General features: G+C 40.4%; 1 protein-coding gene across 1 annotated transcript in view; it reads left to right on the forward strand.

The window, feature by feature from the left end:
- Positions 1-18,344, forward strand: part of EBF2 (EBF transcription factor 2) — a 196,195-nt gene that overhangs the window by 160,001 nt on the left and 17,850 nt on the right. Inside the window, exons 11-14 of the mRNA XM_059695946.1 lie at positions 13,298-13,386; positions 14,723-14,788; positions 14,895-15,072; positions 16,626-16,811. Coding sequence (XP_059551929.1) covers positions 13,298-13,386; positions 14,723-14,788; positions 14,895-15,072; positions 16,626-16,811 — 519 coding nt within the window. The remainder of the gene's footprint in view (positions 1-13,297; positions 13,387-14,722; positions 14,789-14,894; positions 15,073-16,625; positions 16,812-18,344) is intronic.

Raw genomic sequence — 18,344 nt, forward strand, 5'->3', positions numbered from 1 at the left:
GGAGGGGGGGGTCCCTCAGCCCAGACTGCCCCCTCTCATAGTCCGGGAGCCCTCAGGGGCAGGAGGCGACCCAGCAAACAGGGGAAGGCGATGCTCCCATCACACCTCTGCTGCTGCCACTGCCGACAGCGTAAGCCTCGGCCAGACCTGGTTACCTGCACCTCGGGCCGGCCCTGGGTGGCTGGGCAGCTGCCATCCGAGGCTTGCCTGTGCCTTGGGCCGGCCCTGGGCAGCTGGGGTGCTGAGGTGACTGGGGGACTCCAGAGGCAGGCACGTAGAGCGGCCAGGCCTGCCTAGGGGCGGGCCTGGCCTTACCGCACTCCTGCCACTCCGGCGGGGCTCAGGGGACTGGGTGCTGCCATCTTGTGTCTGTGGGCACCACCATCTTTAAGGACAGGGCAGTCAATTAGCATATTCTCTCCTTATTGGCTGTGGGCGCCGCCATCTTTGTGACAGCATGAGGGTCAATTAGCATATTCCCTCTTTATTTGATAGGATTATTGACTATATCTCCTATGTGGTACTTAGAAATCAGGGTTTTGAAGGTGACATAAAAGACCAGTTTGGATCTGAGGTGGGTGAAGGGGAAGTGAGTTTTCAACGGAGGATGAAGCAGCAGAGGAGACCCACCAGCCCAGCTGGCCAGGTGCACACAGGGGGCCTGCTTTCCAAGGCGAGTGGTGAACTTAGAAGTTGGCAAACACCCTGGCTAATCCAGATAGCCTGAGAAACCAAAGAATTCAATAACCCCTCCCACAGAACACTTCTCATCTTTTACTTTAGCACAAACAAATACATTTGATTACCTCCCCCCTTTTCATTATTGGGAGAAGGTGTTAATCAAAGAGAAAATGTCCAAGAACAGGCAACAGTTGGGAGGAGAAATGAGAGGCCTAGATTTTTCCCAGATCCCTGAACAGCCTCATCTCCCAGGCTCGGCGTGAGGTGTGGGGTCCCCCTTTCATAAAGCTGCACAAAACAGATGTGCAAGCTGATGGAAAATGTTAATGGCTCATCCACCTCACATTACTTCTTTTTCTTATACCATTATCCTGGAAAAAAGTCCATTTAAGATATGAATCTGATTTTTAGTTAAAAATGCCCAATTCAGACATCAAAATCTGGCCTGAGTACAATTGTTCCCTGTTCACACTGGAAACAGGTTGAGTCAATGGCCCTCCTGATAGCCTGTAGTTTTACTGGAGTTGCCTCCACCCCAGCTCTTGTGAAATCCAGATCTGCCAGTCAGCTGAGTCTGAGGAATGATGTCTCCGTTGGTGGCTCCAGAATAGGGGCTGCTGTTTCACTAGAGACATCTCAGCCCCTTAATGGCCTGGTGTTCTCAGTTATAATATTCTAAATACACATTACAGAGCGAACGAGCATATTCATAACTGCTCTGTTGTGGCATTTAGATTTACCCTTGAAATTTATCTTTAATTTTTACAGTTGTCTCCTTAACCATGTATATTACTCCCTTCTTCAAACAGCCTGTCTTGCTGCTGCAGTTTTTCTAGAAACCAAAGCATAATTAAATATTAAATTAATATTTCATTTAAAATTAAATAGCAAAGGCTTCTGTCTCATCTTTCACTTGTGCACTGCTGTTCTCACCTCATGTTCTCTGTCCTGTACCCACAAAGCAGGCCCCACCTCTTAATCATTTGTTCCTATATTATCTTTGTCCTTTTCTTTCTTTAATTGATGACACTGAACTTTTGCTACCTGGAAACAAACGGATGTAGGGAGAGATTTTATTGTATCAAAGGTTATAGACAACTTCATTCAACAGCTTAATGACTCAACCCCACCCATCTCCACTTCACAAAGAAGAATTTCACTGCATCAAGCAAATAATGGTCTTGGAATCACATGATGCAACAACTTACAAGGGGTTTTAGAGGCCATTTAGCCCAAAATTTTGTCTTTGCAAAGAAATAAAGTAAAGTCTCTCTGGCCTGGTCATAGGTCAGGATCTGGAACTAAGACAGAGCCCAGGCTATGCTGCCTTTATCTCCACCACACAATCAAATGCTATTAAAAAAAAAAGTATGACTTGGGAAAATTAAAATGTTAATTGAATGTAGCCTTTAAAAATTTATTGATTTCACTAGGGTACTGTCAAGGGCAGGGGGAAAAAAAGGACACATATGTAATACCCTTTGTAATACTTTAAGCAATAAAAACAAACAAACAAAATTTATTGATTTCAGAGAGGAAGGGAGAGGGAGAGAGAGATAGAAACATCAATGATGAGAGAGAATCATTGATCAGCTGCCTCCTGTACGTATCCTACTGGGCATGTGCCCTGACTGGAAATCGAACCATGAATCGAACAATGCTCAACTACCGAGACATACCAGCCGGGTGAATGTAGCATTTGAATGTTGGACACATGAAGAGTGGGGCAGAAGGTAGATGACTGGAGGAGGAATTTGAAGGAAGTGGGGGGGAGAGGGAAACCAAATTCATAGCACAAAGAAGGCAGATGTCAGGGAATCAATTTGTAGGATCAAAGCCCCTTGAAGACAAGGACACTGAGAGGGAAAAGCAGAAGTCCTAAAGTGGCAGGAGGGCAGGAGCTAACCTGTGCACACCTAAGTTCCTCCACAAGGCAGGCTGTTTCTTCACGCCTTCCAGTCCTGACAACCGAGTGACCCTCTTTGACCACCTGGAAAGGTATTCCTTGAGGCAGGTTTTCTCCTCTGCTTGCATGTCAAAGTCCATCTTCTGATTTGGTGCTTACCTGGCAGTCACAGATTTTAGTTTTTTTAAGTAGGCTTTCCCCCTCATTGTTTTCTTAATTCTTAGAGAGGGCTGTGAATTAGGGTAGGACTGGAGAGATCCCATCGTTCTGTGGGCTATAGTCCTCAGGAGACGGTGGGCACTGTGCACTTCTGATAAGAGTGAGGATCCTTTGCTGCAGATGAAAGCACATACGCACATACACACATCTGGGCTCAATCTTTCTAGACTTTTATGGGTCTCTTGATGGCCAGCCACAAACTCCACGATGACCCTAGGCTCCAGCTGGAGGCTGACTAGTGAGGACAACTGAATCCTAGGTCCACACCCCAGATTGGCAGCCAAGTGAGCACTCGGATCTTCCCTTTCCCCATCAGCTTAGTTGTCTCCTCTCAAATTTCTGAAAAGGAACTCCATCAGTGCTTGATGTTGCCATCTTGATGATCAGTAGTCCTATTGCTCAAGGGGATCAGTACCTCCTGCCTGCAGTGTAAATGCTGTCTTTGTCAGGGTTGACCAGGACTCTAACAAGGAATCCCTTTCCCATGTTTCCCAGTGACCCCTATAACAGAAGTGAAGGCAAAAGCTGGAATAAGCATTATCTGGTATCTGTGCCTCCTCTTAAGGAAACAAAAAAAATATCATATAGAATTTATACATCTCACCAACCCTTTGGAAAAATTAATATTGAGCGCCAGCCAGCTTTTATTATTATTTTTAAATGAGTAGTTCCCAGTAGATATTTTTAGTGAAGTACTATTTACTTATAAAAGAAACTCTTCACACATTGCTCATAGTCTACATCTATTTGTTGGGTCCAAGATATGTAAGTAACCTTATATCTTATACCCACAATCAAATGAGAAATGACACATAAGATCCAGGCTCTCAGGAGAAATATTATGAAATCTCAAGGTATTGATGAAAGTTTTTCCAAGGCTGATCCAAATGGGATTTAGATTCTGTGGCAGTTGAAATGTGTATTATTAAACTCCTTAAGCAAACCCAAATGACTCCCAGTGGAGGATTAAGACATTCTATGTATAGCAAAGACGAAATTCTCATGTCTGAGTTTTCTCTATTGAATTCCCCCTTGATTACCTCCTGTAATATTTAACTTCATTCCATGCCATAATTATTTAATAAAAGGTAAATATAAATTATATTTCAGTGGGGATGTGACCTTTTACCTTAATGTTATGTTACTGAAGAAAGACATAGATAAATAGAGTCTATAGATTGAAGTGTATTTTTAATTTACTCTGTTTTTGCCTTGCCAGCATTTCTCTGTGTCCCTGTCAGCTAGGAGGTTGGCAGGGCCTCGCAGCCCCCGCACTCCATGTGGTGTGAGAGGTTGTAAATTCACACTGATGATGGCGGTTAATGATCTGGTTGGCCCTCAGAGACCATCTTGGTGCTGGTCCTGGGCACCTCAGTAGCTAATAGAGGTTGACTTGCCTCACACCAGGCCTGAAAAGAGAGAACACCAGGAGGTGAGGTGGGGAGAAGCAGAATCAAGATGAGGCTGAATCCATAGGGTACAAAAACAACTGGCCAGTTGGGAAGTCAGTTTAAGTAAAACTTACAGTCCAACCTCGAGTTGAACACTTGAAACATTAGCTCACTTTTCCCTTATGGTTTGGTGTTGACTAAACAGTTTTGACTTCTGATTTTTACTTCCAATGTTCACTTGATTAAATGGCATTGAGTGCGTGAGTGTGTGTGTGTGTGTGTGTGTGTGTGTACACATGTGTGGCTCTTCTCTGTCCATATAGATGACAGTGTGTTTTATTGCAGCTTTTTTCATTTTGGATACACACATAACCCATTCCACAGCAGGTGCCTATAAAGTCTGGCAGAGTCCACCAAAGCAAAGCAAACCAAACCAAACAAAATAAAAACACTCAACATAAGAAATAGATGGGTATGCCTAATCTACATATTCGGTTTAAAACATGAATTGCTGACCCAGTGTGGCCAAGATAGTCTTCTATTTCTGATTTAGGGGGGAATGAGGAGGGTTGGGCAAGATAAACCAGACATCACCCCGTGCTCTCTCTAATAGGAGAGAGCAGTGGGTACAAATGTAGGATACGTTCTATGAAAGGGAAACCATCATCTCCATCCACCTCTGCTTACTGATGAGAGCCCTTTAGAGAAACCCTCTGCCGGCAGCAGAAAGGACTGAGGAATAAGAGGAGTGGAGCCCTTGTGGCCACTAGAGCTCCAGTGAGAGGGGTGAGACCCAGCCTGGGAGAGTAGCCATGCAAATGGGAAGGAAGGGACAAGGGCAGTAATGGAGAGAGTGAGTGGCTTAGAGGGGATTGGGGGAGGGGGGTTAGATTTTCTACTGTGTGGCTAGTGCCTCACTTTATAGTGAGCACATTGTGAGGACACCCATATCCATGACTTGCGTTTTCTCCATGTAGGAAAATCAGCACCTTAGGTAACGAAATGGTGCATATTTGACAAGAGACCAGGCAATGATTGATTTAGAGCATTTTGTCACCAAGTCTGTTCGCCCTGCAGCATGGGGCAGCTGCTTGTGTTTACTGATTGATACCAAATGGGGCCTCCTCCCACAGTGGCAGGGAAGTCAGGCAGCCCAGGCTCCCTCTCCAGGTCTGCAGGGCTTTATGGAAGCTGGGGAGGCAGCATGGAGGGGTGTAGGAGTGGGTGATAGGAAACAGAGGGTGGAATGGCCACTTTTCAACACTTTCTCGGCTCTTCACCAGCTCTGGTCCAGTAGCTAAGTACGGAGGGGTAGCCTTAGGCCCAGGGGCTGCTGACACTCCTGGCTGGGGCTTGGAACAACATCTCTAGCTGTACACAGGAAAAGTTAGGAGCACAGGCCTTGGACTAAAGAACCTGGGTACAGATTCCACCTCCACTGCCTGGAACTGCATTTAAAATGAAGATGAAACCCACATCATGAGGTTGTCATGAGGGTAAATGAGCTAATGTGTGTAAAAGGCTTGGTATAGTGCGGGTACCATGGTAAGTCTTCAGTAAACTCTAACTGTGTAAATAACGGTTTTCACGATTAAATATTACTGCCACTAAAAATACTGTTATTCAAGAAAAAGACTGCAGAAAAGAGCCCAGAGATAACCAAGATGGCGGCATAGGTAAACACCTGAACTTGCTGCTGCACACAACCACATTAAAACTATAACTAAAAGACAAAATAAATATCATCCAGAACCATGGGAAGGCTGGCTGAGTGGAAATTCTACAACTAGAAGGAAAGAGAAAAGCACATTGAGTCTGGTAGGAGGTGCAAAGGTGTGGAAGTGTGGAGGTATGGAAGCACATGTGAAAGGGGCTAGCAGCTGGGTACGCTGTTGTCTTTATCAATCAAGAGGGAGATACAGGCTCCCGACTGCTCTGAACTCCAGTTTTGGGTGAGAATTTGGGAACCCAGACTCATACAGAGAGAAACTGTACTGTCTGGCATCAGACCAGAACGTGAGGGCGGCTTTCTGACAGAGGTGCTTGCAGCATTCATTGTTCCTGCACGTGGCCGTGGGACACAGATCCCAGGACCTCTCCAAGGCAGAGCAGACTGGCAGCCATTGTGGTTTGCTCCACCCTGATGAGTCCCTGAGACCCCACCCCACCCTATTTATAACCGCACCCAAGCTGTGTGCAGAGGCTTTTGCATATGAATGGCCTGGCCTTTCTCCACCTAAAAAAAAAAAAAAAACTGTCAAGCTGTAGCTGGGTCAGAGAACCCCGGAGCTTCCAAAAGAAGGCTTAAGGCTCATCAGCAGCCTGCATTACTTCACAGCTGTGCCTCATCTGGGCACCTCCAAACCCCACACAAAGAGGAGGAATCTGCAGATCTCTCTTTAGCTCCTTCTGGGTGGCCTCAGGCAGTGGCTGACTTTGCACCTCTTGGAGATCCAAGAGCCAGTCTACCCAGTGGTCAGAGTGAGACCATCCAGATTACAACTTCTCAGATCCATAAGAGACACACTCAGGGTCAGATTCAGTGAGCGCCAAAGCCCCACTGAAGCAAGTTCTGCCCCACAAGGGTGTCTCCAGCACAGAAGTTCTCCCATTGTAGACACAACTGGTCCTCACAGCCAATTGACCTGAAGATCAATTCTTCCTAGTGACACCAATAGCAATCAAGGCTTAACTACAACAAGACTGTGCACACAACCCACAAAGGGGTGCACCAAGAGTGTCCACCTCAGGTAATTAGGGAGGCTGAGCCACTGGGATACCTAGCACACAAAGCCACTCTATCAACACAGGGAAGCAGCCAAAATGCGGAGACAAAGAAACAGGTCACAAATGAGAGAAATGGAGGAAAGAAAACTACTGGATATAGAGTTCAAAACCACGGCTATAAGGTTACTCCAGAATCCTCTAGAAACCTCCAAGAAATATAATGAGACCCTCAAGGATATGAAAAGGATCAATTAGAAATTAAGCATACACTGACTGAAATAAAGAATAATATACAGAGATTCAACAGCAAACAAGAGGATCCCAAGAATCAAGTCAAAGATTTGAAATACAAAGAAGCAAAAAACATGCAACTGGAAAAGCAAGAGGAAAAAAGAATCCAAAAATATGAAGATAGTGCAAGGAGCCTCTGGGACAACTTCAAGCATACCCACATCCGAATTATGGGGGTGCCAGAAGAAGAGAGAGAGCAAGATATTGAAAACCTATTTGAAGAAATAATGACAGAAAACTTCCCCTACCTGGCGAAAGAAATAGACTTACAAGTCCAGGAAGTGCAGAGAACCCCAAACAAAAGGAATCCAAAGAGGACCACACTAAGATATCATAATATTTTATAAAATGCTAAGGGCAAAAGACAAAGAGACAATATTAAAAGCAGCAAGAGAAAAAACAGTTACCTACAAGGGGGTACCCATAAGACTGTCAGCTGATTTCTCAACAGAAACTATGCAGGCCAGAAGGGAGTGGCAAGAAATATTCAAAGTGATGAATAGCCAGAACCTACAACCAAGATTACTCTACCCAGCAAAGCTATCATTTAGAATTGAAGGTCAGATAAAGAGCTTCACAGACAAGAAAAAGCTAAAGGAGTTCATCACTGCCAAACCAGTATTATATGAAATGCTGAAGGGTATTATTTAAGAAGAGGAAGAAGAAGAAAAAGGTAAAGAAAAATTATGAACAACAAAGTGACAACAAATACATATCTATCAACAGGTGAATCTAAAAATCAAGTGAATAAAAAATCTGACGAACAGAATAAACTGGTGAATAGAATAGAATCAGGGACATAGAAAGGGAGTGGACTGACAATTCTCGTGGGGAAGAGGGTGTGGGGGGTGGGGGAAGAGACTGGACAAAAATCGTACACCTATGGAGGAGGTCAGTGGGGGGCCGGTAAAGGGGGGGGGTGGGAGTGGGGGGGTGGGAACCAGGTGGAGAGGAGCTGGGGGGGGAGGAACAACTGTAATAATCTGAACAATAAAGATTTATTTTTTTTAGAAAGAAAAAGACTGCAGAAATTGCTGTTATTATAATGCTAAGTGGTGAAAACAAGTTTACAGAATGATTCTGATTATACACCCGGGTCTTCTTGCATGTGTTTCTGAGTAAGATGGTAATGTGAATGCAAATGTGTAACCTGCCCCCCTCTCCCCCCGAATATAGAGGAGGATATTTTCAACAAAACATAACAATGAGGGAGGTAGTATTCAGGTTTGAGACTAGGCTGTGTGACCAGCATGCCAGCCGCCGCGCGGGTGTGCGCCCACGGGGCTGTGTTGGCGGATGTGTGAAAACTGGACTCGTCCTTCGCCTCCGGGAAAAGGAGAGCAGGGCCTGGAAGTGACGGAGGAAGGCCTGACCAAACCTCTGGGGTCTCCACTGTCCCCACCTCAGGCCAGGGACGCGAGCAGAGACTGGGAGAGGAGACTTAACAAGCTGTACCCAGAGAAGTTATCCTTTATGCGTGTGGAAAACAGAAAGACACTCTATTTCAAGGGCTCAGAGATTTCCATTCTTATTTTCACTGATACAACCTGACTGTGGGAGAATTGAATCAACGAAGAATGCAAGAATGGAAAGGTTATGGTATCACACAAGTACTGGGCAGCAGACAGTGCAGTTAAATACAGAGTATTTAAATTATTGTTAATATGACTATGCAGCTTAATGTAATTATGAAAATTAATGTCTAAAAGATACTGATCATCCAAAGTTTAATAATAGTAATATTAGCTGACAATAAAAACATAACTAACAATAAAAACATAAAAGTAAAGAGAATGAGGTCAGGAAATTAAAGGTAAGTTATATATATGAAGTCTCAACAGACTCAAGTAATTAGAAAAGATAAAATATTTTTTAAGAAATCTAAAGGTATTGCTTTAAATTAAAATAGGATGTGTATCTTCCTAATCACTAGAGGAAAATATATACATGAAAAACTATTAGAAAGACAGGGATATGTGGAAGGATAAATTTATAGTAGCAATTATGTATAAAATATGTTAAATAATGTGATCAAAAGATATATTAAATAATATATTTGAAGCATTAGCCACAGAACACAGACAAACTAGTATATATTAATTCATAAAACACTTAATAAATTCCAAAACACAGATATTCTCTAAGCCACCTTTTAAAAATCCAATCCAATTAACTAGAATAAATAATTAACAATTTAATACCTAACTACCTAGAAATTTTAGGGTATTCTCTTGGAAACAAAAGGAAGATAAAATTAGAAATATGGCTATTAAGAAAGTTACAACAAAGAGGTGGGGGAGAATCAGAAATAGAGGATTTGAATTTCACACAAATTACTATTGTAGAATCAATGTTAGAGCATTTAAAATATTGATGACATACATGCTTTTCCTAAAAAATACAATGATAATGAGATATCAAGAATGATTCCAAGGTTTTCCATTGGCAAGCTGATGGACAATTTGCTGAAAATCCCTTGGGCTTGGGGTATCTTGAGTGGGTGGAGTCTAGGGGACATCCAAGTAGAAATTTCCAGCCCATAGTTGGAATAGATAGGCTGAACCTTGGGCAAGTGAACTGCACTGGACATAAAGATTTGTGATAGTCAGCATATGGCTTGACAAAGAAATCATGGGGGCACTGATGAGGCTTGAGCAGGAGTTGTGTAGCTGAGCAGAAGACTGTCTTGGCAGCTGTGGAGAAGAGCATCCCATCTGCAAGACACTGAGGAAGAGCAGTCCTGTAAGCAGGCTGAGAGCATCACTAGGGACATAGAGTGACTGGCAGTGTGTATTCTGGAAAGCACATGGGTTGAAGTATTTCCAGTGTTAAGTGCTAACTTGAGTTTAAGATAAGAATGGAAAAGTGCCTCTTGGTTTGGCTAAAATGTTATTCGGTGACTTTGACAGAGCCATTTCACTGGGGTTCTTTGAAACTTTTGGTCAAGAAGTAATATCCATGCTATAAAAGTTTTATGGAGCATAGGATAAAATATAGAAAGCTTTTCAATTTACTGTTCAAAGCTGGTATAAAATAAAAATCAATCAGAGGCTGGATAGCACCATGAGCACAATCCCAGTTATTGATATAGACACAAATTCCCAGCAACAATAATAATAACTGACATTTGTTGACAATATGTGTTAGGCACTATTCTCGGTAATTAAATTGATTTAATCTTCACACCAATAGTCTTAAGAAAATATTAACAAATTGAATCCAGAAATATACTAAGTAAATTATATACCATACTCATGAATAAACATTTAATTGTGGAAATATTGGGAGAAGATTAATATGATTGTAATTTTCTGAAATTCTAATAAGTTCTGATAAAAGCATGCTAACTAATATCTGTCTCGAATAGCCAACACCACATTTGGTGGTGAAACATTAGTGTCATTTAAAGGACAGCAAGCAAAATATCCATCCCCATCCTTGTTTTTAGACACTATTTGGGAAGTTTTAGCCAACACAAGAATGGGATTAAAATAATTAAATGGGATCAATATGTCCATCAACAGGAGATAAAATGGTCATAACATATAGATGCTATTAATGTACAAGCTTAAGAATGAACAAAAAAAAATGACATCTGTCAGGGATTTGGATTCAAAATAACAGGTAGCTACAATTAATTAAGATCTTTTACGTGCCAAGAACTGTGCTGGGGCATCATATAAATTGTTTCATTTAATTTTGATGGCAAACTCATAAGATGAATTATAAACAGAAGCTCACCAAAATTAATGGTCAAGATCTAAAGCTGATTCTCTTTTTTTAAAAAAAAAATATTTTTATTTATTTCAGAGAAGAAGGGAGAGGGAGAAAGACATAGAAACATCAAAGATGAGAGAGAATCATTGAGTGGCTGCCTCCTGCACACTGGGGATTGACCCTGCAACCCGGGCATGTGCCCTGACCGGGAATCAAACCATGACCTGGTTCACAGGTAGATGCTCAACCACTGAGCCATATCTGCTGGGCGTAAAGCTGATTCTATTAATGACTATGCCATATATTGCCACACTACTCTCATACATACTGTCTGCACAGACATATGAAAACGTAAAGTGTTTTTAGGTTCTAGGAAAACTCTTAGCAAATGTGAAGAGAGGGTAATCATAGTCATAATAAAAAACAACAAAAAATGAAATACATAGCAAAAAATAAAAGTGAGCAACCAAAAACTTATCACCTATATGATAAGCAATGCACATTTTATTGTTGGACCTAAAGAAGAACTCTTATATGTATGAATATGTAAACACAAGCACACATAGTGTGTGTGTGTGTGTGTGTGTGTGTGTGTACGTGTGTGTGTGTACTAACCAGATTTGGAGTTGGGCTGCTCTGTGATCTTTCTACATATAATACCTATGAACACATTGGGATATGTTATTGTAACATGGTTACAGTCAGAGTGTTAAAAATATTAACTTAAAAGTGTTTTTACAAGTAAAAAAAGACTAATCCCCAATAGAAAAGAGAGCAGAAACTATTAATAAGTAGTTCATAAGAGAAGAAATTAAAATCACCAAGTACAGAAAAAAATTCAACTTCACTGATGAATAAACGAATGTAAGTTAAAATGACAACATGCATTGCTGAAGGGAGTATAAATTTGTACATTCTTCTGAGGAGTGATTAACAGTATGTGTGAAAGACCTTAATATAATGATAAATTTTGGTCAAGTAATTCTAATTCTTGAAATTTTCCAATTGAAATAATTAAAGCTATGTGCAAAGAATAATTATTGCTCTGATTTTTACAATAGTGAGAAATTAGGATCATGTCAAATGCTAACATTAGGAAACTATTTAAATAAATTATAGACTATATAGTGAAAATACACAGGGATATTAAATAATGTTATAAAATATTATTTAATAACCTGGGAGAAAGTTTGCTATATTGTGAAATGGTTAAAAGTAGGTTATGTACCAGTGTGAATAGTATGTCTCTGAATAATTTTAAGAATGTGTGTGTTAAATGTGGAAGGATATAAGCAAAAATGTTAACCCACATCATTTCTAAACTGATGAGGTTATGAGTAATTTTATTTTTACTTCAATACTCAAAAATTTTTATATTTTTAAATAAGAGGTGTGGTTTTGCTAGAGTAATAGCAACAAATATTCATAAAATGTATGCAGAAAGGAAGGTTAAAAAGGAACTGTGTTTACTGCTGCCTAACGGGAAAGCAGGTGATTATTGCTTTATTTTTTGTATCTTTTTTCTTTACTTATCATGCATTAATTTCAAAACCACAAAATTTAAACCATAAACTTAAAACTTAAAGGAAGAGAGGAAGAAGGTTACAGGAATCTACTTCAAAAACTCCAGTATAGTAGAAATGCCGAAATATGTCATTCATTCACTCATTTATTCACTTACTTTGCTATTGTTGACACTCAGTGCCTGCTGTGTGCCAAGCACTGTCTTCAACAGCGGGAACACAGCGCTAAAGCAAAACAAGTATGGAATTTGCAGTATATGGTGGAGCTGACATTAAACAAATGTCCCTGTGATGAAATATAATTGGAAATATAATCGGAAAGTGTATTATGCATAAGAACAGGGTTTAATGAGAATACACCCATGGGAAGTTCATATACATATATATATATATGTGAAAAAATGATATTTGGAGAAGAACTAATAGGAGATAAAGGTCTACTTGGCAACGAGAAGATGGGAGGAAGGAGGAAGCACGTCAAGGCCGTTTGTTGTCCAGAAACTGGGGAAGAGTTTATTGTGTAATATTTCTGATTATGGAAGACTGAGCAGAGGATTACAAGTGTGTGCACTTAAGACAGAAGTTATAAAATAATTTTAATAATTCTGAAATTTTGCAATCTCATTCTAATGGGGAAAAAAAGCATTAAATTACCATTAGCTCCAAAGATTTGTGTGAATTAACCAATGTCGATAGCAAAAATCTTTAACTGACTGTATCATTATGCATCAATTCTTAGACAGGTAATATCAGAACCTTTCTATTACCTACGGAAGATTTAATTAGAAGTTTGTTTTGTGGAGAGGATTCATACTCAAAAAAAGAGGACTTTTATTTTTCAGCATTAAATGAACCCACCATAGACTACGGCTTCCAGAGGCTGCAGAAAGTCATCCCAAGGCATCCTGGAGATCCTGAGAGATTAGCCAAGGTAAAACACTTTGGAAATTAACATGTGAAAACCGTCTTGTAGGATTTCAGCAAATTTAGATAAATACAGAACCTTAAATCCCTCTAAAATTAAGTTAGGTCTTGAAATTTGGCTAAGCTTTAGATACAAGATGCACATAAAATATTTACTAACTATGAAATATAAGATGATTAATCTCTGAGGAAATATGAAATCTGAAAACTTGGGCCTATAAAACAGATACACTATGAGTATTCAGCTTATAAAACACTGCCAACTTGATGAAAATAAATAATTGTATAATTGCTTAAAACTGTAATTTCTCACTCCTTTGTATTTAAATATAATTTTATTTACACATAATTAGAGGGACACATTAGTCCTCAATCAAGTATTCATTGAGGACTTACTATGTATACAGGTATTTAATGAAGTGAAAAACCCCTCCGTCTATAATTTATATGAAACACATCACTTTTAAATGAATTTGCTTAGGAAAATTATATCATAAATCTATCCCACTATTTTAGCTTTCTTTTTAAAAATACATCAATCTATTAGGTATTCAATTAATTGGGAATTAATACATTTTAACATTTATGTTTGCATTTTACGCACACACATTATAATATGCTATGCTCTGTTTTCTCTACTGTGAGTAAAATTTAAGTACCACAGTTGCTTCTACATCATACTTTTATTTTCAGTTGGAAAAATCCCCAGCCCCACTATTAAATTAGGTGATATCTGGAAAGTAGGTTAATAGCAATTTAAAAGGCTGTTAAAAACAGGAGGTGGAAAAGACAAAATGAGAGGAAAGGGATTACTGAATACCAATTCTCTCTGGTTAAAATGAACAGGGGGAAATATTATTGGAAGAATTCATCTTTATTAGAATAAAATTTTGCAGAAGGCATTGCCAAGATAATTTAAGTACTATGGACAACTCCTTGGCAAGCAGCTAAACACAGGCCAATCAATCATTTTAAGAATACTTGATTAATTAGAGAGAGTACCAGGTTTTTTCATGAAATGGCCTGGAAAGTAGTTCTTAATAAAACTTTCATTACATTATTAATTTTAACCAACTCTACCCCCAATTTGGTTGTTCTCTGTTTTGGTTGCACCACATTTTCTGGATCCATTTTATCTAGAGGAATTCCATGTAGACACATATTTATAGAGGGATTTATATGTATGATATTCTACCTCTCAAACCAAACGTAGGACCTCTTGGCTAGTTATTTACATTTTAGGGGGATGTCTGGATGTTTTATTTTTATACGTAATTTTCCTTTCTGTTTGCCATTTGGGGTTCTTCCTTTGCATATACCCCACTCTTTCTTTTCTTTTCTAGGAAATGCTGTTGAAAAGAGCTGCGGATCTCGTGGAGGCCCTCTACGGCACTCCACACAATAACCAGGTTAGGAGCTCACATCCTATACTCTATACCGTGTCTGACTCCTGATGAAATGCTCACCTCAACCTGCCATTTTGCAGGACATGATTTTACCCCCTTGTCCCCGTAGGACATCATTTTGAAGCGAGCCGCAGATATTGCTGAAGCCCTCTACAGTGTCCCCAGGAATCCCAGCCAGATCCCAGCTCTCTCAAGCTCTCCAGCTCACAGTGGCATGATGGGCATCAATTCTTACGGCAGCCAACTTGGGGTCAGCATCTCAGAGTCAACACAGGGAAATAATCAAGGTACTACCTTTCTCAGAGTCAAAATCCAAACAATTTATACATTTAAAAGGTTAGTCTGCTTGAGTGCAAGGAGCTAAAGTTTGGTTTAAATACCATCAAAAGAGTGTGTCCCCAGATAAGCAATGCAATCACATACTATTGGGTTATCTCAAGATTATAAGTGGTATATTATTAGAATTTTAGTTTTTTTGGTGACAAGTAGAATGCCTTTACTTAAGGACCAGACTTACTATTATGGTTTTAGAAAAGCTTAGGCTTACTGAATCAGATTTACAGGTATTATTTGAATAGAATTTATACTTCTACCATTGTGATCATCAGACTGAATAATGGAAAGAAGCTGATTTATTGACATTATTGTTTGTTATACACAACTCTCTCTTCCTAGTAACCAAGGGTGAATGACTTGGTTTTATTTGGCAACTTCTTTTTGTGTATTACCTCAGATACAAAAAATAGCAACCAGTTTATACAGTTAATTGTGCTTTTACATGTAAAGTATATCATGTAAATAATTTTGTCATTGATGTTGAAAGGTGCTAAATTTGTCATAAATCATTTTTAGATGTAAATAATCATAATAATGTCTCTAACCTTGAGGTAATTTTATTTCTAATTTTGTTCACCCATTGGATGGAAACTCCTCATTCCTACATCCAGGGTGATTTCTTGCAGAAGGGTGGGTGGGGTATAATATTACTTTTTTTTCTTCAAATTTTGGTTATTTCCTAAATAGTTCTAGAGAGTTTCCTCACAGTGGGTGACTTCAGGATAGGTTAGGTGATGTCTCTGTGTAAGGGCTTTAGAAGTATGAGGAGGACTCACTGTCCCTTCCCTTATCCCTTTTAGAGGCTGGATTTACCCAAACTCCCCTGCTGATGTTCCCAAGTCTTTGGTCAAAGAACAGCACATTTAAATGAGCTTATCAACACTTTTTGAATGAAAATGTTTCCCACTCCCACCCAGGGCATGGCAACAAATTTGAACGTTCCCAAAGCTGTGACATGTAGAATACTAGTGGCCCTTGAGGTGTTATCAGAATGCCTTTTCCCCACCACTCCCAGAACAGATGCTATGGCGTGTTTAATTTGGGAAATACTAGGTTAGCAAAGTTAAATTAGTTTAGGTATTCTCTAGGTCCCTCATATGCCAATCTTCAAAGAATGACTACAGTATGCAACATCTGCCACACTTTGTTTGACCACACAATGCTTTTCTCAGTGATACTTATTAATATCTCATAGGGCTCTAGTGTTATATGAAATATGATTTGGGAGATGTCAGTATACATTGCCATTAGTCATTCCTTGGTGAGGTTGACTGCAAATGTAAAAGCAGATGAAGGAGGGACCGTGAGGGACATGGCCTTGAGTAGGATGGGGAAGGGAAAGGAAGTATTAAAGGATGAAGGTAAGATGCGCACTTTCCACCCCGTCCAGGATCAGGTTGGTGGTGCTTTGTAGTCTGGGCTGATCTGGATCTGTGCTGCCATGTTTGCTCTGTACTATGTGTGCACATTGGTTCGTTTACCCAGGCTTTTCTTGGTTGTCCAGGTTACATCCGCAACACAAGCAGCATCTCTCCTCGGGGCTACTCTTCCAGCTCTACCCCTCAGCAGTCTAATTACAGCACCTCCAGTAACAGTATGAATGGCTACAGCAACGTCCCCATGGCCAACCTGGGCGTTCCAGGGTCACCAGGATTTCTAAACGGCTCCCCCACAGGCTCCCCTTATGGAAGTAAGTTCCCTCTCCACTGTCTGCCTCTCCCTGTCTCTGTCCCTGGGTTTTACTGTTCAGACTTTTGAGCGAGAGTTGTCCTCCTTCCTACATCTCACTGCCCCATGAAGGAAGAGCCCAGTTCCTTTCCTGCCTGCCTTTTGTTCTTTTCCCTTCACTAGACTTAGGCTCCTTTGGTTACTCCAAGTCTTGGGGCAGGGCAGGGGCGGTGGGGCAGATGGGAGGAGAAGAAAGAGGGGAAATGTTTCTTTTTTTAAACAGAGAAAGAGCATATCTAGCTTGTGTAGATAGAGGAGAGGAATTCAGATTCCATGAAGAGTAATGTATACTCTTCACCAGGGGTTTTCAGATATGATGTTTTATTTAATCCTCCTAAGAACTTTCTGAGGTCAATATCATTATCCCATTGTTCCAGGTGAGGAGGTTTAGGTGCACAGCAAATCACTGACTTACCTGAGACCACAGGGCAGGGTAATCATTTCAACATAGAAGTTATGACTTCACGTTATTCTGTGCATCCCACCAGGCTCCCTTTTTACTGTGTTACATGGCTCTCTCCTCCATCCAAAGCAGCGATTTTCAACCCCTTTCATCTCATGGCAGACATAATCTAATTACTAAAACTCTGCGGCACATCAAAAAATATATATATTTTGCTGATCTGACAAAAAAAGTATAATTTTGATTCATTCCACCAGATGGCTATTGTTATGTTGGCTGTTGTCATTTTTTTATTTGACAATCTAAGGGAAAAGAGGTCAGTGCCCCTGACTAAATGGTCAGGTATTGCATGTTTTTAAAATTCTTGTGGCATACTGTGTAAAAGTTGCTATTCTAGAGAGATGGATTTGACAACTTGTGAGAGTGATACATGGAGATAAAACCTTTTAAAAAATTTAAGTATGGTTGGTGTACAATATTACATTGATTTCAGGCGTACAATATTTATGTACCTTCCAGTGTGATTACCACACTAAGTCTAGTCATCTGTCATTGTGCAAACTTATCATGGCCCAGAAATTCCACTTTTGGGTATTTAGCCAGAAAAACAAAACCACTAATTTAAAAAAATATATGCACCCTTGTGTTCATTGCAGCATTATTTACAATAACCAAGATATGGAAGCAACCAGGACCCATCAATAGATGAATGGAGAGACAGAACCTCCTAATCTTGACCTATGGGCTAGCAGCAAGCTAGATGTTCCAGGAAGTTATGAAAACTCACTCAGCTTGCTTTCAGGGCTAAACTGGGAACTTACACAAGCTAAGAGAACATGTGTTTTTCAAACCTACTTAGGGGATACTTCAGGCCAGGAGAGAAGCCACCATGGAGAGTCTGAGTGATTGAGTGGGGTGTTCTTGAAATGTTACATCCTGTGGCAGGCTTTGCAGCAGATCCTCATTCCCAGACTGGTTCCCTCATGCCAGGAACAAAGGCGAGTCAAGGTCGACATACAGCCCCTTCCACCACAGCTCAGGAGGTGACATGCCAAGGATCTGGAGGCTGCCGCTCAGCCTTTGGGTCTATGG

Source organism: Myotis daubentonii, chromosome 5 (assembly GCF_963259705.1).
Source record: "Myotis daubentonii chromosome 5, mMyoDau2.1, whole genome shotgun sequence".
Taxonomy (NCBI): domain Eukaryota; kingdom Metazoa; phylum Chordata; class Mammalia; order Chiroptera; family Vespertilionidae; genus Myotis; species Myotis daubentonii.